This window comes from Amblyomma americanum, chromosome 3 (assembly GCF_052857255.1).
Source record: "Amblyomma americanum isolate KBUSLIRL-KWMA chromosome 3, ASM5285725v1, whole genome shotgun sequence".
In the NCBI taxonomy this organism is placed as follows: domain Eukaryota; kingdom Metazoa; phylum Arthropoda; class Arachnida; order Ixodida; family Ixodidae; genus Amblyomma; species Amblyomma americanum.
In genome coordinates, this window is record NC_135499.1 from 183,983,797 (window position 1) to 184,009,329 (window position 25,533).

General features: G+C 50.5%; 1 protein-coding gene across 3 annotated transcripts in view; it reads left to right on the top strand.

Moving 5' to 3' along the window:
- The window catches only part of LOC144125610 (uncharacterized), a 281,500-nt gene extending 257,373 nt beyond the window's left edge, over nt 1–24,127 (top strand). For all 3 annotated transcript variants that reach the window (XM_077659139.1, XM_077659140.1, XM_077659138.1), the window contains exons 5-9: nt 200–304; nt 12,997–15,575; nt 16,223–16,538; nt 18,185–18,292; nt 22,147–24,127. In XM_077659139.1, coding sequence (XP_077515265.1) covers nt 200–304; nt 12,997–15,575; nt 16,223–16,538; nt 18,185–18,292; nt 22,147–22,307 — 3,269 coding nt within the window. In that variant the 3' untranslated portion in view covers nt 22,308–24,127. The remainder of the gene's footprint in view (nt 1–199; nt 305–12,996; nt 15,576–16,222; nt 16,539–18,184; nt 18,293–22,146) is intronic.
- The last annotated feature ends 1,406 nt before the right edge of the window (nt 24,128–25,533 follow it).

The window sequence follows — 25,533 nt, forward strand, 5'->3', positions numbered from 1 at the left end:
TCCGATATTAGATTTCTGGTAACAGCATCAGACCGGTATTCGTTGTTATCTGTGGCAAAAAAGCAGTTGTATTTGTTGTAAACATATTTTTTGTTTAGTTTTAGCTACACAGGCAGATTTATGGACGAAACAATGAAACTACGCGTCCGTCATCTGCGTCTTGCAAAATCTCTACACGCTCCCCTTCGTTTCTGCGCAGAGGAAGAGACGAAAGACGACTGGACGCTGCCGGGGACCGTGGGCCAGGTGGACGAACTTGCTCCTGCCAGCGGCGATGAAGAAGCCCTGAGTCCAGTCGAACACGGTGAGCTGGAACCCAGTGCACCCCAGAAGCACGCAGTCACGCGCGATCGCGAATGGACACGCGATCTAACTGGGTATAGGTTCATCTCGCACCCGTCATGTTACCGTTTCGCATCACATGTTTTTTTGTACCTCGCTTCAGCGATAGTTAAGCTTTTGCCAACGCCTAACTTCCTTGTGTCCAGGCTATTGCCTCCTGACGCCAAGTTTAAACTGATTGAGTATTTTATTTTATCGATGCCGAAGTATCGACAAGAATAGGACGGTCCGGGCTATGTTTTCTTTTATTTTTTTATTTTTTCGTGGTTGCGGTATTGCCAAGAACGTAAGTCGTTCTCTCCGCGGATTTTTCCTCCTTGCTATCAGAGCGAGGAAGTGCCGCTGCAACGTTTTTCGCGCCAGTGTCAGTGGTGCCAAAGTGAGGGCCCAGCTGCAGGCAAGCTGATATTCCGGCTACGTGCCGCGTCCTTATAAATATCTCGCCCCGAGATTTCCGTATCGTCCCCCGTAAAGAGTCAGCCCTCCCTACGGTTATCTCAACTGGAACTTTATTTTAACGTGACCTTTGCTCAAGCAACGGTACTTCACTCCTTTTTTTCCCGTTATCCGTCCGGAGGTAGGATCGCACGACAAAGAGAAGTCTTTCCAAGAATCGGCACGACGCAAGCGGGACGGGTCGGCTCCCCCCTTCAAGAGCGTCGCTATAAGTGCCCGTCGACATTTGCGCCACGCCGATCACGTGCCACCCGACGTCAGGTCCCAACAAGACGGTCAGACCTACTTTCGATAGGGAAACAATAGGAGGAATCTCAATCAGCATTGTGTGCGTGCGTATAAGTATCCTCGACGAGAGATAAGCCGTTCCTTCTCGGGCCAGTTCGGCCGCGGACAAAAATAATTGAGACGAAAAGAACACGCTCACGGAGCCCCTTAGCGGCTCCAGGAATCAGATGCGGAGAGCACGAGATGCGATATCGCGGATTTAAATCAAACGCGGAAGGAGCTCTGAGGAAGTGGGCATGCAAGAAGGGGGGGGGGGGTGTACAGCGGGAAGCAGAATGGCCGAATATCAGAGCCACTCCCATACATCGCCGTCATGACGAAGACAATCGCTTCTTCTTCACCGTGAGAAAGTTGCGCGTCGGTAGCCTCTCCCACCACCTTCCGCTGCCGGCCGGGTTATGCGCCTGGCGTAATGCGCGAGGCCGTTGTCTCTTTGTTCGCGCTGCACTCCGCGGCGGTCGCCTACGCGCTTTCCTTCCTCTCGCTGTATGGGCGCAGCTGTGCATTAGAATAGTGGACGAACACCGGGATATGTATAGAGCGCGGCACAGCGAGGCATTCTTTCTCTGCGTTTGTGTGTGCGTGCTCTGCGTGGGAAACGCGGAGGGACTCGTCGTGATGAGAAACGGTTCGCTCTGAACTGGAAGCTAAGGTTGGCCAAATATACTACGTAATATGCCTCTAGTAGTGGGCGTGCGCGAAAGATAGGCGCAGTGAGACTGCTGCTGCCATTGGGGCGAAGATCGTGAGTCGCCGGCCATCCTTATACCGGAAGAAGGGCATTGGCGTCGCACTGCTTGTTGTTGCCGTATACCTCGACTATAGGCACGGGCGTGGCGTTACTATAATCGCACTTTATTGATTTCGTACTGACAAATGCTGCAGCGAATTGACTTCAGCAATATGAACTGCGCTTACTCCAGTGTCGGAATACTGAGAGGACACAAGTGCGCAAATTACAACTTTAGTGATAGAAAGCTGGTATAATTTATTGATGTAATTCCATTTTTAGACTGGTTGTTTTTAAATGACTCAATTAGTTTTACGCTGTCATTTCATGACGAAATCATTATTTTTCAAAATAGCTTTCTTCTCCGACTTCTACAAGAAAAAGTGTCAGGAAATGCTTTTTAAGCTTGAATAACTTTTCTTGTATAAAAAGTGGGAGGAACTCTTCGCGGTATTTATGCCTTGCCCAATGTAACTTGGGATGTGGAATTATTCAAGCCCGCAAGGAAGCAACGCATTAGCGTATGGTTTAAATATGAACTGCGCTTAATTACTTTTACAGATTACGACGGCGCAGCGCTGTCTACACTAAACTCCGGATTAGACACAGAAGGTAACGGGAGTGAAATTAGAAGTAAAAATAAAAACACTTAAAGGGAAATAACAAAATGGGGCCTGCTTAATTGTGGTCCGCGTTGGTCACTAGTGCGCGTATTGCACACATGAAACTGCGATCCTTGCAAGCGCACAGGCGCTCCAGTTCGCGTGGACCTTTTCGTAATCCATGCATGACATATCATTACAGTTAAGGAAGTTAGGCCTAAGCCAAGTGGGATGTATGTGAAACGTTTTTGTGCAGCACGCCGCAGCTTAAGCAGATTGGCATCGGAAAAACACTCACGAAATCCCATCGTTTAATAATAATAATAATTAATAATTGGTTTTTGGAGAAAGGAAATGGCACAGTATCTGTCTCATATATCGTTGGACACCTGAACCGCGACGCAAGGGAAGTGATAAAGGAGGGAGTGAAAGAAGAAAGGAAGAAAGAGGTGCCGTAGTGGAGGGCTCCGGAATAATTTCGACCACCTGGGGATCTTTAACGTGCACTGACATCGCACAGCACAGGGGCGCCTTAGCGTTTTTCCTCCATAAAAACGCAGCCGCCGCGGTCGGGTTCGAACCCGGGAACTGCGGATCAGAATCCGCCTTTTTCACACGGCCGCTCTGCGCATGCGTGCCTCTTCTCCAGCTCCACTGGTTGAATACGATAACCGCCAGCTCCTATTACGCATGCGCAGTTCACGTTAGTGACATGCGCATGCGACAGATGGCGGCAGCTGTCAAGCAACACACACACACACACACACACACACACACACACACACACACACACACACACACACACACACACACACACACACACACACACACACACACACACACACACACACACACACACACACACACACACACACACACACACACACACACACACACACATGTGCACACTTGCCACTCCGCAGGCGCAGCTGGCTCATCGTAGATCGCGCCACAAGCGTTTGCTTTCAACCAGTAGCAGATGAATTTTCGCCACTCCACAGAGGGCGCCAAATCTTCTGAAAAAGGCGGATTGTGTCAGTTGTCAACGCAACCTCATGTAAGCGTTACCTATTTACAGCACCGAAGTGGCTTTTAAGGCCCCGAAATTACCTCTCAAAAGTGGTGCTGTACACTTAGCATCTTCGTCGCTGTTGCCCCACCCCCGTTTTTTTTTTTTATGCACAGGCCAGATGAGGGCAAAGTCGATAACACCAGCGGAACGCGCTTTCTCAGCTCAGCTGTCACCAGAACAATGGAATTCTCGCCTTATCGCTCGTCCTTGCTGCAGTGCACGAACTTGCTTTGATACTGCAGGGTACTTGTAATATTTCCCGCTATCGGGTTCCCGCTATTGTGACTTTATTTCTGTCTTTTTGCCCCACTCTGAACTACATAGCTTGCATACGAGTGGGAAAAAATATCCCCCCACTCGCATCGACAGAAGTGACTAACGAGCACTATTACATTCCAGAGAGAGCATGATTGCAATCCGCCCATTTTTTTTTTTTTGCCCACGTACACTCACTCGCATTCCTCGAATTCTGATTTCGATATCTGGCCGCTATAATCCAATAACACAGACCCCGGGGACACCGGCACACTGCACTCACACGCAGGTGTCTTAATGGACACGCCGGCTTTCGTCACCTGTACAGAAATTGCCGAATCGATAACGTCTCAAAGAACTTGGCAGAAAAAACGAGGAGGTGAAAAGAAGGAGAAGTCACGAGTAATAGCACACGCTCTCGTACGGGAGAGAGCGAACGGCGAAAGAACGAGTGCGCTACTGTCCTTTGCTCGGCGGCGGCATAATGAGGCGTAATAACAGGCGCTGCTGGCCTCTTGTGTAAGCAAACGCCGCGGGCCACGAACACACCACTCTGAATGCATACCGCGATCGCGGCCGGGATTCCAGAGGACGATGTCGTCGCCGCGAAACAGCGACCTACGCCGCGCGTCGCCCCAAAAGGCGGCGTTCGGAACGAGCCGCTCGGGGAACGTGGGGATTTTCAAGGCGCTTGGCCGCGGGGCAGTGAGCGCGCGCGTTCCCGCCGGCCTCCATAACTACATATATCGTCGTTTTCGTTGAGATCCCCTCTCTCGGCAGGGCTTTCTTAACTGGGCCAGTGCGCGTGCGCAGATGGGAGGGGGAGGAGGAAGGCAGATAAGGTTGAGTCCCCTTCCTCTCTTCCCGAGTTCGCGCAGAGCTCAAACCGCCTCCGGAAATGCGCGCTCCAGGTGAGCGCTGTGTTTCACGCGTTTGCTGCTGCTGCTGCCTTCTGCCGCTTTTTCTTTCTTCGCGCGTTTTAATGCTTCTGTTTTATCTTTTTTTTTCATTCCATCCTTCTTGCTTCTTCTCCCGCCGTCCGTGCTATATATTGTATTGCGCGCGCAGTTAATCTCTTTGGCTTCGCTTGGCACTGCGCCCTATGGGTGTCTCGGGAATGTGGGCCTCTGCGTTGTGGTGGAGCTTGTGGTGGTGCTGCTGGAATTGAGGACGCGCTGGCTCGGCGAGAGGTTGAGATCGAACCGTGAGTTATGGAACGGGCTGGCCCGGAATTTATGAGCGTTCTGCCATTTCTCGCGAAAATGTTTTCCTTTTTTACCGTTTCGCTGCAGGTCAGCGTCACTGTCTGGCCGCAACTCCGTGGCGAGTAATTGCGGACGTGCGAGCTTCTTCGTGCTTTCCTTTCGTGGCAGCTGCAGTGCGTATCGAACGAAAGTACGGGTCTGAAGAAAGAAATCGTCGGAGATTTTGAGGGAAGTGCAAAAGCTCGAGCGGGAGCCCTCGATTTATTTTGCGTTTAGGCTCTTCTTGAGAACCGCCGTTGTTAACTGCACCAGAGTCTCGATTTATTTTGCGTTTATGCTCTTCTTGAGAACTGCCGTTGTTAATGGCACCAGAGTCTAGCGTTGCTTGATAGCTGTCAACTGTGGTATAGTTACCGATGGCAGAAGGCCGAAAGAATAGAACAGAAAAAGAAATCTAACAAAAGTACGGCTACGGATTATTTCACTCCTTTCAGGCCTGCGATTAGAGTGGATCCGCAGAGGCAGCGCTATCATTCCGGCATACGCTTTGCAGCCTTCAGCGTGGCTAAACACAAAATTGGCAGTGGCTTAGCTTGGCTATGCCAGGATATATGTAGCGAAAGCTAAGGCATAGCTTGGTTAGCCTTGGTTAGTCTTGATTGATTGCAAGTCCAGGTTTGTCTGGTTGTCTGGCTAGTTGTTGTCACGTGGTTCGTCACGCGGTTGATCACGTGACCAGTCACGTGGTTTTGGTCACGCGGTGCGGTAAGACCACGGTGGGAATGAGAGTTCGTGGCCAATGTAGCTTTCGCTACAAAAATCTTCGCACGCGTCGGTGTTCTTTCGTATGTCGAGACAAACGCACGCCACTGTCCCGATACTTAATTTGTGCGCGTATGGGCGCTAGACGCGGCCCCCCACGTTTATGAGAGGGCTTGCCGAGGTAGCGACCCACGGAACGGCAGCGTCCGGCTGAGGCAAATGTTCAAGATGATGATGATGATGTCCTCAGGCTTAATGGCACATAGCGTTCAGATCAGCGCGTGCTGGCGTCACTTCGTCATCTTCCGCACTTCGCTGGCGCTGGCCGCGAGGGTCGCTACACGCGTGATTGCAGGTCGTTCTGCACATAACACCTGAGGGCCGAAAATAACCAGTGGGTGCATTATGTGACGAAGGCTCGAGAGTTAATTGCCTCATCAGTACACCGGTGCGTTCCTTTGATGCCAGAATTGTGTCCTCGTTGTGGGTGTGCCGATTAAGCAGCTCGTTGAGATCGTCAATTCATGGACGGAGAACGGAATGGGGCGCCACACACTGAGTGGAAGCCAAGCATCGCACGTTTACTTGCAATGAGATCCCGAAAATGGAACAAAGGAAGCAAGGGAACACCGACAGTTGTTCTAGCCCGAATTTTGCTGTTTCCTTGTCGTAACCATTGGTGGCATGCCACGACAGCCTCTTCTGGCAGGCATTATCCTGAAAGCGCAAGGGAACACCGACAGTTGTTCTTGCCCGAATTTTGCTGTTTCCTTGTCGTAACCATTGGTGGCATGCCACGACAGCCTCTTCTGGCAGGCATTATCCTGAAAGCGCAAGGGAACACCGACAGTTGTTCTAGCCCGAATTTTGCTGTTTCCTTGTCGTAACCATTGGTGGCATGCCACGACAGCCTCTTCTGGCAGGCATTATCCTGAAAGCGCAAGGGAACACCGACAGTTGTTCTAGCCCGAATTTTGCTGTTTCCTTGTCGTAACCATTGGTGGCATGCCACGACAGCCTCTTCTGGCAGGCATTATCCTGAAAGCGCAAGGGAACACCGACAGTTGTTCTTGCCCGAATTTTGCTGTTTCCTTGTCGTAACCATTGGTGGCATGCCACGACAGCCTCTTCTGGCAGGCATTATCCTGAAAGCGCAAGGGAACACCGACAGTTGTTCTAGCCCGAATTTTGCTGTTTCCTTGTCGTAACCATTGGTGGCATGCCACGACAGCCTCTTCTGGCAGGCATTATCCTGAAAGCGCAAGGGAACACCGACAGTTGTTCTTGCCCGAATTTTGCTGTTTCCTTGTCGTAACCATTGGTGGCATGCCACGACAGCCTCTTCTGGCAGGCATTATCCTGAAAGCGCAAGGGAACACCGACAGTTGTTCTAGCCCGAATTTTGCTGTTTCCTTGTCGTAACCATTGGTGGCATGCCACGACAGCCTCTTCTGGCAGGCATTATCCTGAAAGCGCAAGGGAACACCGACAGTTGTTCTTGCCCGAATTTTGCTGTTTCCTTGTCGTAACCATTGGTGGCATGCCACGACAGCCTCTTCTGGCAGGCATTATCCTGAAAGCTGCAGATGTACGGTGTGGAGTTCGCTGACCTTTCCGCGAACTCGTTGGTCTTGTGTTCGCAAGGAAGGCCGCTCCAGTGGGGTCGGAAGTCGCCAACAAAGGGACCCGTCCCGCCCTGGCCTCCTCTTCGTGAGGCGGACGTCCTTGTTTACTCCGCGCCGTCACGGGCAGAGCCCGTCTTAAGAAGCCTAACCATGTACAGCTGTCGACATGTGTTCGTTGTCAAGGTGTTGACGAGGTTTCGGAGGCGCACGAGACACAGCTGAGTATTAGCCGAGTGACCGGAAACCCACTATTCCCGTAACGACTGTGTTCGTCCCTTGCGGTGTGTTCTGTAAACACTTCAGGGATCGTTTCGTCGGCATACGTTTGTCGCGTGTTTTGCGCGTGTGCGCGACAGAGAAAGCGGTAACGGCTGGGCCGTGGGTGCCGTGGGAGAGGGTGGTCGCGTTTGTGCTGTTTGTGTATTTGATTGCAACCTCTCCTTTCGCAAATGCTTAATCAGCACTCTTTCCCCAATCTGTGATTAGTTGGCTGAGACCTTACTTTCCTTTCCCTGACCACTGATTGCTGAGGTATGTCGCTTGTAATCTTATTGGTGGCTGTCCCCGCTAAGGGCGGAGACAGAGGGTTTAAAAACAAGCGCGCTTGGTTGAACGAGGGCTGAATTCGTCTGATCAACGGTTTAGTCATGTAAATACTTTTCTCCTTGCTTTGTTTCTTCTTGTTTTATTTATGTTGTAAATAAATAGTTAACCTTCTCCTTTCCTCGAGTAACGGGAATGTTTGCGAGTTAGAACCACCGGGTCATCAAGAAACCCCGATTTCATCATCAACAAGGTTTTTCCTCTCTACGCCACCTGAAGGGGGAAACTCAACTTACGGGTGTGGACTAAGATCATCATGCAGCTCTGCCGCCCTGAAGTGGCTGCCTGGTTGGCTGGCGCCTTTGTGCACCTTACTGCAGTTGGTTGTTGTCGTGATAAGCGAAACGCGGGTTTTGGCCGATCACGAGTCGTTCTTGCCGACGAGCAGCTTTGCCGATTGGGCCAGCCAGAGAAGACTTCAGCGAGAGACAGCGAGGGAGCCCGCGGTACAGCCAGCGTCAGTATGAAGGTGATCGCCTTCATGCCTGCCGAACAAGACCAGTAGTTGTGACCAATAGGCATGACGGTCACTTACTGTCCGATAGAAGTGGCGGCGAAAGGCAGAGAAACCAGTGGACCAGCTCTGCTCATGCATTTTGTTCGATCATATCGCAAATGTGAACCGCAGCGGAGCATTATATCCAAGTAGGTTTTCCCCTAAGTGATCACCTCCAAATTTGTTCTCACTTTACAAGGTAGAGCCGTTACATATCCGGAGTCCTCAGGAGAGGATATCGCTCATTTAAGCTGCTTTTCATTTATTGTTATTGTACGAAGATGTTTGGTTTGGTTTACGGGGTTTCAACGCCTCAGAGCAATTGAGGCTATAAGGGGTGCCATAGGGGAGAGCTCCGGATAATTTCGACCACCTGGGGTTCTTTAACACGCACTCGCATCGCACAATACTTGGGCCTCTAGCGATTTCACCTCCATCGAAATGAGACCGCCGCAGCCGGGATCAAACCCGCATCTTTCTGGTCAGCAGCCGAGCACCACAACCACTGAGCCACCGCGGCGGCTTAACGAAGATGTTGGAGTGGAATAAGTCAATACCGACGAACATGACCGCTCTGTATCCGTTATTTCGGGCTTGTTTTGAGGAACGGGGAAAATAAGACGTAGGGCGCTGACTAGCGGGAGCGTTAACATCGTACACTCCGAATGCACGCATTGCGGCGCGTGAATTTCGTAACAACCCGAAGGGGGCGCGCGGGTGACTGTATCGCGCACACTTCGCGGGGAGCGTTTCCGCGTTCGCCTCCGCGGCAAGGCCGCGGCCGATTGTTGCCGCGATGCGAGACGAGCACGATCCCCTGCTTCCTTGCAGCACAGAGAATGTAAGGTGGGCGGAGGACGGGAGAGGGGGGCTTGCTTCGCGCCCAGGTGGGCGAGAGGGAAGTGTTCGGGGCGTGAAATGTTTCACATTGTGCATAGCACGCGAAACGACGGCGTTAATTTCCGGCCCTCCCGGGAGAGCAACCCGGCGGCAGATGGGAAGGCGACGCGCACGCCGCCTAGCGTCTTCCGCGCTCGCGTGACTGTCTGCGGCTCTGGCGCTGCTCACTCACTTGCAACGCGTACAGAAGAGAGGGGAAAGGGCGAGATCCTACCCCACCGATACTACGCGAGGCCGTTCACATTGGTGTGCGACGCCAGCAGGAGGAGGAAGCTCCTATTTTTCGGTCACGGCCCGCGGGAATTTCGATTCGTGACTTTCGAGCGGAGAAAATAACACGGCCGGAGGAGACACGCGGCGTCTGCAGCGACGCGCGGAGAGTCCTTGAAAGGCCGCCGTGTCTTTTTCGCTCGTCTCACTTCTTTTTCTGTCTTTCTTTCTTTTTTCGCTCTGCGTGCCTCCCGCCGTATTCGATCTCCCCGGCTATTTTCGTTTCTTTCTCGTGCACGTGGCGTCAAAGGGAGCCCTTCCTCGGAAGAGAAGGGGGCCGGTCCCTCGACCGGCGAGGATGGAGCGGTCGCACCTTCTGGGCGGACGCCTGTTCGCCGCTCCGCTTTCTTCGTCTGTGAGCGTGTGTCGTTGTCTTAGCCGCGGCCCCGTCATGGAATGCGGAAAAAGAAAACAAGGCGCGAGTCTCGAAGGTAGGGGGGGTCCCTGTTAGAGGAGCCCGGGCCTGCGCTTTCTCTGCTATAGGCCTCCTTCTTCCGAGGAACATGTATCATCGGATAACTGATCCTATCGTCAGATAATTGTCCCCAAACGCGAAATTAGGGGCCTTTCGTCGTTATGCGGTGGAAGGAGCCGTACCTTCCGGCAGCGCTGCTGCGATTCGTCTGTTTATTTCTCTCTCTTTTGCTGCGACGTTCTCACGGCCGAGCGGTAACGTCCACCGACGCAAACAATCAGTCCTGTTTGCACGCCTCGTTGCTTCATTCCCTGGACCGTGTTCGGCGTGCCTAGCTGAGCACGGGCTTCCGGGAAGACTCGGCGCGGCTATTTGCGCAGGCACTGACCGCGAGTGTGGCGCTTGCGATAATTTGTCTTTATTGTTGCTGCCGAATGCGAAGAAGCAGAGAAGTTAAGTAAGCAGGTACCATCGGGGGCAAAAGTAAGTCCTCTCCTCCAAATTCCGACCCGCGTCACTCTGCGTAGGCGGGCCACCTGAGAAAGGTGTCGAAACGGGCCCATTGCGCCGGTCGCGACACCAGAAGTGTTCTTTTTTTTTGCCAGGTGGCTCCCCCACGTAGAGAAACATGGGCCTGAACTTGGAGGGGGGTGGGGGGGGGAGAGTCTTACTTTTGCACCCGATGATACGTACTATCGAAGAGGAACATCGTTTACTGCGTGTTAACATTCCGTATCTGAACTCAAATTCGAATGAGTATCAGCTTCAAATAGATAGAAGACCGAAACCACAAAGATGTAGTGAAACTGTAGTACTCGTCCTTAGTGTACGTAACAACGATGATAACTTGACTGGAAGCGCCCTCCTGTGTCGCAGTCGAAAAGAAGTGCAGTGTCGTTACTGAACATTTGCCGCGCGTATCACTCCCCTTCCAAGGTAGGTGAATCTACCCTGCCTGAAAGTGTTTTCTGTCTATCCTCAGCCATTACATTTTTTCCCCCGATGACTGCGAAGAACAAATCGTTTACCAAACCTGATTTGGATACGCCGTCTAAGCTGTTGGAAGCGCTGGTTTGTTTAGATTCCACTCCGCAAAGTTAGAGCGCAGCGACTACATTTACACAGAGTGACGCACAGTGCGTGCCAGTGGCTTTTTTAAAACCATATATTGGCGTTTCAATGCGTAGATGGCTTATTGAGCATGTTCGTAGAGTCGCCACCACGGCAAGTTAAAACCCTTTTACATTTGGTAAGCTTAAGCCGGTCACTACGCGAACTACAGGCAAGCCTCTCCACTGGCTGCGAGAACTTTTCTGCCGCTCTCCTCCTGCCATCTGGCTTTTCGTTTTGAGCCTTCCACTTTACAATGAACTGGGGAGTAGAGTATAGTGATATACTTTAGGCAATCGTCTAGAAGAGTTGATCCGCCAGCGACCCTTCCATCACTGTCACCTTTTTCGTGTAATTTTGGGATATATTTGTCACGTGCAACTGCGCGAGCGTCGGCGGCCGCCAGCCTGCATGCCTCCAGGCTCCGGGACGCGAACCGAGCGAGTCTTGAACGTCTCAACGGGCGCGCGGGCGCTGTCTTGACACCCGACATCCGCCGTTGCCGAGTGTTCTGCGCAGCACTTCCGGACGGGCCGCTCGTTCTTCCACCCTCCGTCGGACGCAGCCCAGAGCGGCGCCTAAGGTCATTGCCACGCGTGAGAGCAGCGTGCGTGTCCGCCGGCAACACGATCTTTCCGCGATCGCGTTGATGGGCGGTCCTCATCTCGGCGGCGAGCAGCCGTGACCGATGAGCAGAGGCGAAAGTGCTCCGCGAGCCTCGGGCGCGAGCGGGAGAACACAGGCTCGCGTTGTCTCGCTCCTGTCGCCAGAAACGAATGTCGCTCGGAGCTCTGTCACAGCCGCTGTCTCAATACCCTCTTTCGTCGCGTGCAGACGCGTCTTCTCTTCGGCCATCTGGTTTTTCTCTTACATGTATACCTGTCTCGCGAAAGCCGGAATCACCCTGCAGCCGCCTACAGCGGCGGATCGGTTGGCAGCGGGCTGCGAGAAAGGTTGATCAGGTCTAGACGGGTGTGGTGTCATGCCATGTCAGCAGCGACATACGATTAAAGACACTTTGCTCCATTTGCGCAACTTCGGCACTAACGTTATCGCTGTAGCGGATCACTTGCAACATGTTGCATTTGTGGTTTGGTTTGGTTTGGTTTATAGGGTTTAACGCCACAAAATGACTCAGACTATAAGAGGCACGCCATTGTGAAGGATCGAGCCCCGGCCGCGGAAGTCGAATTTCGATGGAGGCGAAATTCTAGAGGCCCGTGTACTGTGCGATGTCAGCGCACGTTAAAGAACCCCAGGCGGTCGAAATTTCCGGAGGCCTTCAGTACGGCGTCGCTCATAGCTGTGGAAGTGCAGTGGAGCTTTTTGCAAGATAACCGTGCTGCGCTTATAATGAGTCAACTTCTTTACCAGCTGCCCGGATGTGTCCACTTCTAATACGCGTTATTCACCATTAGCGTGCCTCATCGTGCTGACCTCGCAAACGTTAGCTGCCAGCTCAGCGGATGGTGCGAGGCAGTGTCGTCTCGAGCAAGGTCATTTGCTTCCACATTTACCCGGCTGTATGGCGCTACCTCACATGTGTTAGGCCTGTAAAGGCCATATTTATTTTGAACCTTCCGTGTCGTCGCTCTAATAAGCATAAAACAAACCGACAAAGATCATGGAACCTTATTCATTACTTTTGCTCAGCCACAGTGTAGCTCCTTCGACGAAAACCACAAGGCCTGGCGCGTCTCCTCGTCAAGCCTCTTGAGTCACGCTTCCCGCAGTGCACGTAATACGAGATTCCATTAATAATGTGCGCAGTAAGTGCGACAGACGCGGTGAAGCGATGAACGCGAACGCCGTTGATTGATTGTGGAACCCTTTTGACGGCGTTCTTGTTCCTTTGCACTACGCAGAAGGCCCCAGCCCGTTCCGGGAGAGGGAAGAGAAGGCCCGGACTCCGGACTCGGAAGACCCCATGAGCTCTGACGAGGGCGGCGGAGGCTTCCCGTCCTTGCTGCTGCGGCGGCTGCCGCCTGACGGTCACGAGTTCCCGACCGCTTACAGCGAGCCGTCGCTGCCCAAAGCGCCGCCTGCTGCCCCCCAGGAAGACGCCCTGCCGCTGAAGAAACCTATGCACGTGTACGAGGACTCCGGCATCTTCTCGGACGACCCGCTGTCCTCGCTTTCCGCTTCCGAAGGGGAAGAAAAGACGAAGGTCGCGGCGACCAAGTCCACCACCAAGGAGTGCAGCCGCCAGGGCGACGGTAGAGCGGCCGTCGCCAGCGAGGTGCCCTGGACCAACGGCGTCGACAAGGACTCCACGTCGTCGCCCATGATTGCGGCCGAGCCGATTGTCCCCGCGCCCAAGGAGGACAAGTCTGCCCTCCCGGCGACGTTCGCTTCGACGCCCCTGCCCGCGCCGGCGGCCCAGTACAGCTCCCCGCTTACCCTGGACAGGAGGGCCTCTGCTGAAGCCACGCAGAAGAGGTACTCCGGCATGCTGGCTTCCATGTTAGAAACGACCAAGTTCTGCACCAAGCTGAAGGGGCTCGTCATTCCCGACAAGCCAAAGGCACCGGCGACGGTGGCCAAGACGCTGCCGGTCATAGTAAGCAACTCTGTGCCGGCGTCCAACAAGGTGGTCCTACTGGACGATAAGCCTAAAAGGGATAGCAAACACTCCCCTCCACCCAAGCACACTGCCCTGCTTGCAGATCCTCCCTGGAAGACGAAAGAGGTGTCTGAAGTGCCAAAGTACTCTCCAGCGTTCAAGCGGCGTTCTCTGCAGGTGTCCAAGTCGGGCGACGTGTCGCCCGTGCGGGGCGGCTCTCAGAACGGCTTCCAGTTTTCACTGACTCACAGCAAGCCGGTGACACCGGTACTGCCGGAGACGCCCGTCATGTCACCGCCACCTTTGAGCTACACGTCGTCAGGCAGCAGGTCGAGGTCAAACAGTAGCTCGTCCACATTCTCCAATCCATCCAGCAGCGGATGCTCTCTTGAGGTTGCAAAGAAGAGTCGAGCCGATTCGTTTCCCTTGAGTGACGGTGAGCAAAAGCAAGTCTCTGCTGCCGTTTCTGACGCGCCGGTTACCAACGGTAAATCTTACGCACAGTCACCGCTTCTGGAACGCTATCTCTCCAGTGCTACTTACGAGGAAAAGAACGGCGACGCGAAGGTGTCCAGGCAAAGCAGCATCAAAAGTGTTTCTTCCAGCGACTCGCGAATCGATCAAACGACAGTTACAAACGGTCATGACGTACCCAGTGCAAAGTACACCGCGGAACGAAGGAGTTCGGCTGAGATAAAGCGGCTCAATTCTCTCAGTTCCGCGGATGCTGTGACTCAGGAGACGACAGCGCCGACAGTCAGCGCATCTAGCAGCCCGCCTCAAGTGCAGCGATTAATCGCAGCCGAAACAAAGTGTGATGAAAGCAGGAAAGCGTCGAGGACGTGGGAGGTTTCATCGCTGAAAGACGCCAAGACAAAATACCGCTCCATGGATGACCGGAGTTGGAACTCACAGTTCAGAAGGAACTCTATCGAGCAACCGAGCTACTCTACGAGGGTGAGCAGTGCCTCAAGCCTCAGTGCGGACCACAGGGCGCGATCTCTGGATATGAAGGAGAGCCCTAGCGAAGCGTGGCAGAAGAGCATCAGAGCCAGTCAGCTGGGCCAGCAGAAGACGGTGCTCAAGAAAACGATCGACAGCGCAGACAGCGCGAAAAGCTTCAAGGCTCTGGCCCAAAAGTGGGAGCAGAGATCCCAAGACGCACAGGGGAGCGTTCCACAGCCTGCCAGGAAAGACATGGCAGTTCCAAACGGCAAAACACACCCGCCGGTTGCTCCCAAGCCTCATGATCACAGACAAACTCAGTATGTGGTCGCTAATGGAAAGGCCTCTCCATCAACTTCCGCAGAGTATCCCTCCGTTCAGATGCGCTCGCAGAAATATGCGCTTTCGAGGCCGGCTTCGATGTTTGAGGAAAGAGACAAGCCACGCCTGAGCACTGACTGGCCGGATTCGCATCCTTCGTCGTATCTTCGCACAAAGGTTGACAGGCCGGCCAGCGTGGCTTACAGAAGCAGCAAGAACTCGCCCTCCCTCAGCGTGAACGACATCAAGAAGGCTTTCGAGACTGAAGTGGCTAAGGTACCTCCGCGCACTCTGGCTTCGCTCAGAGCCATGAGGTCGGAACAGCAACTTCCTCTTCCCGAACATCGGCGGTTTTCCTCGATCGACTCGAACGATTCAGGAAATAGCACTGCTTCGAGGGAGCAGTACTCTTCTATGACGTCCTTGGCCTCCACGAGCAGTCTAATTTCTCCCCAGGAACTTCAGCAACTTATCGATGAGGCTAACCAATCGCTGGACGAAGCTGGCGCCTCTGGACATGACATTCACGTCGTCATCCTCCACAAGGACTCGCCAACTAGCGGACTTGGGGTTACCCTAGCAGGTGGCTCAGACTACGAAACAAAGGAAATTACGGTGAGTTGTCAAGCTGCACTTGCCTGGAAGACCGTGGGAAAGCACACTGTCACCATGTGGCGGGGCGTAGTTTGATTCTGGTGCGTCAGCTTTCGGTACAAAGCTATTCTAGGAGGAAAGCATTATGTCAGCGACTCTTCCAGGCGGCATGTGTGTCCCAGTTTCGTTTCGCGAGGTCTGCGCCTGACTTGCCTACCGAGAACGGCCGCACACTTTTCTAATCCGCTTATCACTACACCTCGGAACTTCGCCTTTGCAGGTGTTGACAAGCGGATTAGGCATGCGCGCGGTCTTTTGTCGAGCTATGTTCACGAACATGGTGGGCTAGGCGCGAGCCTCAAAAAGGGAAAGTGGGACATCACGTGACTCCTGGTCCGCGGGCCAATGACCCGACGTGTGAATCCACCTTTCTTGGCGCTATGAAAAGATGCCCATACATATACTGGGAAACAAGCGATCGTGCAGTGTCGCATTGGAAGTAAACTAAATTTTTACTCGACCAGTAAGGATTTTTGAAGCCGTTTATCACATACAGTGCACCGACAGCGCATACCCGATAGATTGGGATGCAAAGCAATAGTTGACTTATGAGTGCACCTGTGCTAGTTGAGTGCTTGCTAACATGCAGTTCCCACGATCGATTGCAGGTCCACAAGGTTATCGCTGGAGGCCTGGCCGACCGGGACGGACGGATCAGGAAGGCCGACCGCATTCTGTCGATCAACGGTAAAACCATGAAAAATGTGACGCACAAGGATGCCATCGACATCCTCAAGTCGCCGAGGCAGGAAGTCGTGCTGGTCATCTCGAGGGACGGCCGCCAATCTATGCGGACGACTCCCAACATCAGCCGAGCCTCGAGCCTGTCATCGGTCCTCGATGTGGTCGACGAGCCCGAGGTCGTTGCCACTGCTGCATCGCCCGTGGCCGAAGCCCAGCAGAGCCCCACGCCTGCCAAGCACGGTGAGGTGCCGCAAGAGCTGACAGTGCGGATGAATAGAAATGCAGTGCTACCGCCTTTGTCAAAAATGTATGTCTCACCGAGATTTGTTCTAGGCCACACGCCATGTGGGTCATTTAGTATTATTTACATCCTAAACCCCTCTAATATGTATTGCTTCCAGTCGTGCTGAGAGCCCCACTACGCGAGCCAGAAGGAAACCTTTTGGGCTGTATATTTTTGACAAAGGCTGTACCTGCGTTGCTCTCATGGAAATCTCACTAGTCCCGGTTAAGGCATACTCCGCGCACTCAGAATGTGCTGGGGAAATGAATGTATCGACATGGCGGCGCCGGCTTCAATCAGCGTGGCGATCGTATGAGCGTTCTTCCCTCATACAACAGGGACACTTTTCCGTCTTTGCTTAGCCGACAGCGCTGACCGTAACAGTGCCTTGTCCACTTATCGTAAATTCCGGCCGCCATGTGACTGTTTACTAGCTTTTAAGGAAGAAAACTACTGTATGTCATTCGTTTTTGAAGCGGTAGCTTCACTACTAGAGGTCTCTGACTGAGATCGCCGTGCTTTGCCGATGACCTTAAAGCATCAGTGCAGGCCAGACCTTGAGTTTATAAGTTTGGAGAACAGGTGGATGGTCAGTGGTCAGCCCAATGGTCAAGCAATTGGACAGATCAAGGTCAAACCGGGGATGTCAAGGTCAACCAAAGTTTGGTCAAAGGCCAAGTCAAGGTCAACCAAAATCGGGCCACGTGATCGACTCTTGGCTCGCCGAGGAGCCGAAATGCGGTGCTTACGTGATAGGGCATGACGTCGCGCTCTCCTTGACAGAGTACATAACGGGAGGAGCGCCGGCGCGCCTATGCACGAAGTCCACATGTGGTGTTCATGTGCTAGGCCGTGACGTCACGGCCTCCTATACTGAGTACATAACGGAATGAGCGCCGGCGAGCCTAGGCACGAAGTCCACGTGTGGTGTTCGGTCTAAACCATCGTGAAGCTGCCGCTGCTCTCTCGGGTTATCCAAAGCTAGACGACCGTTAATTTTTATGCACCCAGACCGAAAAAGCCCAATCGGTGTTAAGGACTCCTGCCCCTACTTGAACCAGCAGTTCCTGTTGCTTCAATGAAATAAGTACTTTAAAGTGTGAAAGAGGCGTTAGTAAGAAAGCTCGAAACGGATTCCTTTTCCTCAGTGTCAATTTTTCAGCTACGCTACATCTGACGGAATCCATGTGCAAAAGCGTCGAGCGTCGAAGAGCCCACAATGAGAATATCTCGTATTGTAAAGTACCAGCTTTCTCTTATTTTTGTTTTCATATGAACACACCTCTTCATTGTATTAAAAGAGCCAACTTTGATGACTTCAACTGCTAACTCCTAACTCTCACTCTAACCGGATTCAGTGCAGTTTAATCATCATTGTATACATTAAGTAAATGCCTTTTGGTGCCGCAAATAGTCTGCGAAGTCTGTGTGTAGACTTGTGGCACGCATTGCACTTTAAATATTGTGCCACAGGATTAGACGAAGCTTGTATATGTCACACACAGGCCATATGACAGAAAGAGTTGTTATACAAGGATTGCCGCATGGTAGTCTACGCCTGCCTTGTGATCCTTACATTACTCCTCACATTTTTTTATTGCAGAAAAAATAGTCCTGGTGAAGGATGGCCTTGGCTTGGGATTCACCTTGGAAGGTGGCAAAGATTCTCCGCTTGGAGACAAGCCGCTAGTCGTGAAGAGGATCTTTCGAGGTACACCCTAAGTGCTGCCCGAGTTGCTGCTCGTAATGTTGCCTATATCATAATCATGATATCACACAATTGATATATCGCTCCAACTTTACACAGCCCTCTGATCATTTAAGAGTGTTAGTTATTATGTTTCGAGATTTAGTGGGGTCTGCTACCACCCTTGATCACAGCGCCATCTGTGCCAGCAACTACTCATCACGTTTCGAGATATCGTGAGGTCTCCTACCGCCCTGAGATCAAAGCGCCATCTGTGGCTGCAAGTAGAAAACAGCGCATCTCGCATTGAGACTTGTAGCGCCATCTGCAATAGCATTGTAGAAACAACCACCTGCCGCGTGCCAATGATGAAGTCACGGTCCAATATGGTGGATAGAGGTGGAATTATGTGAGCATGACGTCAGGGGACGAAATGGCGGCATAGTTTCGGTTTCTCGAATCCAAGGTGGCGGTTATTAAAGTTGGTTGTGCCTTCTCATTCCTTTCCGCCCTCACCAAAAATATCCTGAAAACTGTCCCGTTGAGGGACCACAAGTCTACTTTTGCTCCGCTATATATACTCCGACAACAGGCACCCATCCGGGAACTGTTGTATACCGAATTTGGTAGGCAAAACCCTATGGGTTGTGGTATAGAAATAGAACCACAGTTACATAATAGGTAAACACTGTATACATACAATTACTAATTGAAGTGCTGCTATATTGCACCACAAGCCGAATTCTAGGCCAACCTTGACCCCCCAAACGAAGCAAACTCCGTTTGGGACATATCTTGAGGGGGAGCAGCTCGACAACGGGTAGACATGCATCGTAATTTCTGTGATAGATGACGCTAGGGGGCGATCGTTCCGCTAGGCAGTGTGCGTGCACGCGTAGCCGAGCATGCTGGCAATCCACGCCGTTTCAACGGGTATTACATGCCATTTCTCGAGACGAGCGGTGCGTTCTTCGCTTTCTTCATCTAGTAAACCAAACAGCTAACGCTCGTTACTTCAGCGTCTTTCAGACGGTGGCGGCGTTTTTTTTTTAATGCCTCAGCCTCGGCGCCGATTGTAGTTGGGCTTATGGACATGTCTAACGTGATGCTGAGTCATTTCGTCTGGCTTTCACGCAGATACTTCTTTGGATTTAAGTCCCATTTAAATATTATAAAATACTTGCTACGTATGGCAGCGAGCATGAATGTAAAATTCCATGGCAGTGACTCTGGAGCTGTGAAGCCATAACATCCCAAAGCTCCACATGGGCTTTGAGAGACGCTCTTTTGGACAGCTTGATTAATTTAAACCACCTAAGGTTTCTTAACGTCCACTGACATCTTACAAACACGAGCACCTTTTATATTTTGGTTTCATCAAAATGGAAGGCGAATGCCACAGGCACATGTCACCGCGGTGGGGATACCTAAAACAAGCATTGCTGCATATCACTTGTGGTCAGTGTTCATAACTGCATACTGAAATTCAAAACCTGCATAAAGTATCTTCATTCTCTACCTAATGTATGGCACATTTACGTGTGAGCGGAGTTCAGCTACAAGACGTAGGCTTCACATCACAGGTCATGTCTGCATGCTGTCATCTCCCGGTAGGGTGCCTGACCTGTTCAAACTCCTTGAGTGCTCTGTAGCGTTGTAGATATCAAATCGTCTGACTTTTACGGGGCCTAATAAAGTCTGGCTGAGATAAATTGTCCCGTGATGCTTGTGCTGAAAGGTGCCATGAAATCGAGGCGTGAAACAAGTGCAGAGATGCGAAGTGAATGAGTGAATTAGTTTCAATCTAGCGATAAGGTGCTGCTCATGTTTTGCGAATAACGTGTTTTGCTCAGTTGCCGTGAAATGACCAATCCAGATTGGCTGCATGGTGTTTGTGGAGTTCGCTGACCTTTCCGCGAACTGGTCGGTCTCGTGTTCGCAAAGAAGGCCGCAGAAGTGGGGTCGGAAGTCGCCAACAAAGGGGCCCGCCCTGTCCCTGCGTCCCCTTCGTGCGGCGGACGTCCTTGTTTACTCTGCGCCTGTCACGGGCATAGCCCGTCTTAAGAAACCTAACCATGTACAGCTGTCGACATGTGTTCGTTGTCAAGGGGTTGGCCGAGGTTTTGGGGGCGCACGAGATACGGCTGAGTATTAGCCGAGTGACCGGAAACCCACTATTCCCATAACGACTGTGTTTGTCCCTTGCGGTGTGTTCTGTAAACACTTTAGGGATCGTTTCGTCGGCATATGTTTGTCGCGTGTGCGAGAGAGAGGAAAGTGGTAACGGCTGGGCCGTGGGTGCCGTGGGAGAGGGTGGTCACGTTTGTGCTGTTTGTGTATTTGATTGCGACCTCTCCTTTCCCAAATGTTTAATCAGCACTCTTTCCCCAATCTGCGATTAGTTGGCGGGAACCTTATTTTCCTTTCCCTGACCACTGATTGGTGAGGTGTGTGGCTTGTAATCTTATTAGTGGCTGTCCCCGCTAAGGGCGGAGACAGAGGGTTTAAAATCAAGCGCGCTGGGTTGTACGAGGGCTGAATTCGTCTGATCAACGGTTTAGTCATGTAAATAGTTTTCTCCTTGCTTTGTTTCTTCTTGTTTTATTTATGTTTTAAATAAATAGTTAACCTTCTTCTTTCTTTGAGTAATGTGAATGTTTGCGAGTTAGAACCACCGGGTCATCAAGAAATCCTGATTTTATCATCAACAAGGTGTTTCCTCTCATCGCCACCTGAAGGGGGAGATGCAACTGGTGCAGTCGACAGGATCGCAACTGTGTTCTTAAAGCGATGTCTCGCCAGGAATGTTGTTTTCTGTTGAGGAGAGAGAGAGAAAACCTTTATTTCCACCAGAAATGGTGGGGGTTTACACCTCGTGGAATGCACGCAGGTGACTGGAGGGTGTCCCCCACCGCACACTAAGGACTAGCGGACGAACTTTGCCACAGCCTCAGCCGCCAGATGGATTATGAAGTGTTGTAGCATTAGATCGTGGCATCACAGCGTGGTCTCTCACTCCGTTGAGCATGTCACTGTTGAGGATGGCATTTTTTTGTGGCTGTTCGAGGTCTTGATTGCATCCGTCAGTCGTTCATATCTCTTACATATGTATAGTGCAGCACTGTGCCAGCAAAAAGTGTGAGCCTCTAAATATTCTCATTATGCTTATTTATTTCAAAAACATCGAATTTAGAGACTTTCTTAGCAAATTATCAGATGATCGATGGTTAAGTAGTTTATAACCAAACGAAAGTATTATTTTATCTGTTGTTTGCTTTTAGGTTGCATTAATTGAGTATAGCTTCCTGAGTTGTATGTTTTGCGCCTTGAGGACCTTTGTGAGCGATCTGCTCAGCGCCACAGATTTGCAGTGTTCACACTGCATTGATGACACTGTCCAACCACTCTTGACACTTTGGTACTGTCATATTTTCCACAGGAAGTGTTTTGCTTTCTCTATGCTCAGACTTTAGAATGCTCAGAATGCTTTGCTTAACCAAATGTTGTTGGATAAGATGAACCATGTCCTAAATATCAGAGAAAAGTGGTGTGTTGTTCCTCTGAATTAGCAAAGCTGGCCTCAGCCACGGCTGATGGAGCTCTTGGCAGATTGCGAGGCATTGCTGGAATGCTGGAGAAAGAGTGCTGAGAAATGTTTAGTTTGTTAGCACCACATCAAGGCATGCAAGGAGCTTTGACTGCCAGAAACAAAATATGGGAGATAAAATTCAGTACTTTGTTAATGGTCTCTGCTTGTGAACAAGGACGTGGTGAGCGGGGAACCACATAGAGCACTGATAGCTATCCGTTGACTGAGCAAACGCCACTGACAATGTTGTTGTGTGCAAACGTAATTGTTCGTTTCTCACTTGATGTAGGGGGCGCTGCCGAGAGGGACGGACGCCTTCAGGTGGCTGACGAACTGGTCTCCATCAATGCTCAAGCCACCTACCAGATGACGCGAACCGAGGCCTGGAATTTCCTCAAGAAACTGCCCGACGGACCGCTCACCTTGCAAGTCGTCCGCCGTATCTGCTAGGCAACAGGCGCATGAGAGAGAGAGTGTGTGTGTGTGTGCTGCCAACTTGTACAAACGTGACTTTCCCTTCGTGATGATGCGCTGTTCATTCGTCACCGCAAAGAGCTGTTGGACGAATGCCTGCTGTGGCATGCCTTAAGGATGTTACTCAGTGTCAGACACTGATATGTTGTGCTTTCTGCCTTTCGTCATCCTTTGGAAGATGCTGTGATGCAGGTAGCCATGCTGGGATGTGCGGGGTCCAGGGCAAGTCCTGTATTTTTCAGTGACCATTCTGTTGAACGAACTGCAAACGGTGTATGGCAGCGTAAAAGCATGAATTGTCTGTTCAGCATGGGCGGCACAGAGCTCGCTCTGTATCTACAGTGTGTACCAGCATGGCGGTCCTGCTGACAATCTCGCAAAGATCCGCAGTCTTACATGACTTCACTGAGCGCCTGCTGAAGATCGAACAGTACGACGAAGCAACTTGCGACCATAATTGTTGTGCTTGGCTGCCTTGTTCTTGGTGTCACCTTTAGTGCACATCTATTGGGGAGAATATTTCTAACCACTGGTGCCATCAATGCACAATGTTTTTTCTGGGCTCGTTCGAACTCTGCCGGTGTTTGCATTTATATTGAATAGTCCCATGGAGCGCTGAATCCACGTGTGGAAGCGATAGGCAGACCGCGTAGTTTGTTCTTTTGCACAAAACCAAGTGAGTAGTTTGGAAAATGAGAGGTGTTCCTGTTCTTTCTAGGAAACAACTGAGAGGTTATCCTCTTCGCTGGAAAATGTTTTTGTTCTCACTTGTGCCTTCACTCATTCTCCTTCCGGTATTTTGTGTGACTGCGACACAGCCAACTGTAAGATAGTAATATATATGCTTACCACTTTTATCTTCTCCTGCCACTGCCATTAACTGTATGGCATGACTTTTTTATTTCTGACAGGAGAGTATGGCTATGATGACCAACACTTTGATCCTGAGAGAGCTTGTTTATTTTTTTATTTTCACGAGTGGCGCTTCTGATACCAGCTGTCACTGATAAAAGAAGTTGTTCATGTTGCTTAAAAGACACTGGTGCAGGTCGCTCTCCTTTCTCTTGTCTGAAAAGCAAACAGGGTGCTTCGATCAAAGTGCCAATATGACATGACGATGTAGGAGGCAACTTATACTTTCATAAAACGTCCACTGAATTTGAGCAGAAGAGCTGCAGCAGTAGCTCAGGTCTGTCACAATGCCGAAGTCAGTGCCCGGTGTAGAGACGTACTTTATTTTTGCTTTCAAGCAAATATTGAATATACTTTGAAAGATGTGAATTCTAAGAAGTATTTTGTCAAGAAATATAACAAATCTTGCTGTGAAGCTTAAAACACCTATTTATATATGTACTAGGAGAGTCGTATGAATTATTTTTGTAATATATATTTTCTCTTATTCTAGAGGCGCATGAAGATGTGCTTATATATTTTTGTCTTTTCTAAGCCGACTAGTGCCTTAGAACAGTGGCTACAACTGGTAATCGCACAAGCTTCTTTTTTTTTTGACGGTGGTAAGAAATGCTTTTGTTATGTGCAATCGAATACACACGATACGTCTAACGTTTTGCTTTGCAATCATATCACAATCTCTGACACCTTTATTACAACTTAGAGTTTTTTCACGCCCTCCGACATTTCTCTCTTTTTATACATCTGCACGTCTCTCTCAAGCTTCGGTTTAAGAAGAGAACTGGTAAATTTTATTGTGCAGTAACAACCTACACTTCTTTTTTTTTTTGTCTGAGTGACTGTAAATCCGTTGTCGTAAATAAACTTCAGTGAAGCCTGTTGAACTTGCCTTTATTTTACCACTGGCACTGGTGAACATGCAGTGTCTGTGGGTGGACAAGGGAACAGCCTTGTGTGTTAATGATCACTGTGAGCGTTCATTTTGTTTCTTCAGGTTTTCAGCATGAAAGCTGGATCTTGTTCCCTTCATCATCGATTTTCTAGCTGATGCAGGTCAAAGACTGACCCATGTTACCACTCTCTACATGCACTTTCTCAACAGTTTAACTGCAATGCTTCTGAGTTAGATATAGCTGGTAAGACATTGGGGTTAAGCATAGCTTAAATTTAGACGCTAACATTACGTCAGTAGTTAAGCTCAACATTTCAGTGGGAAAAATATTTATCCCCCGTAAATTGTCTGTACATGCTGAATGCCAGCTAACTTGTTTTCTTGGGAAAATCATCTGCTGTTAGTTTTTTACAGGCATGTGCACATTTGTGTGTAAAGCGTCATAGATCGCAGAATTGTGACACAAGTCAATCAATATAATGTAATGATTCTTTTCATGAACTCCACTCTTATTTGTTTTTAAAAACCTCTATCTCAACCAGCAGGTCTTGGCAATATCAGGGCTGGGAGAGATATTTCAATGAGTACTGGAGAGATATCTGGCGTGACTTCCTTTCAGCCACTGAAGAAGGTCAATAAATAGTACAATCAGAACAGAATCGTTATGTTACCCCATGCTTTCGGCGAATGCAGGACCCAGAAACAGATAGCAGCTCTTGTTACGGAGGGTAGTCATGTAGAATACTCTGAATTCGTTTCTGTGAAACTCCGAAATACATCAGTTTGCCTTTGGTTGAGTTATACTTCTTGAAAAGTAGCATATGCATTTGTAGGAGATATTAAAAAGAAAATGAAGTGTTTTGTTTTGTTTAGAATTTAATGAGGTATAAGGATTCAAATGTGTGAAGTTTGTAGGTAAAGCACTGGAAGTTTTTTTTTTTGCGGTAGCTTTTAAAATCGTAACGTAATTGCCTATTAAAGCCGCGTCAATGTGCAGGCTTCTCAAACCTTCGTGCTGTGCAAAGAAGTTCGATGATGACGTCATGTTGAGACAGATTTCAGACTTCCAATGCCTTCGCCCACCCATTTTCATGCCTCCTCGAATGCCGCCAGGCAACGCTGCGCTTGCTTTACCTTCGTTGGTGCTTGATTTCTTCTGTCGAGCAAGCGCTCCTGCCTTGGAAAGGTACCGCCTCCACAATATGACGTCGTCATGCGCCCCTACCAGGTGCTGCGCAGTGCAGAGAAGCCTGAACGACGTCGCGGCTTTAATCGGCGAATTCATCATGATTTCAACTGCTAGCGCAAAAAAAAAAACGCCGCATGCTTCCCCTGCATGCTGCAAACATTCAACCCCTTTAGGCTCGTCGAATTCAAAAACCTCTTGAGTCGCCATTT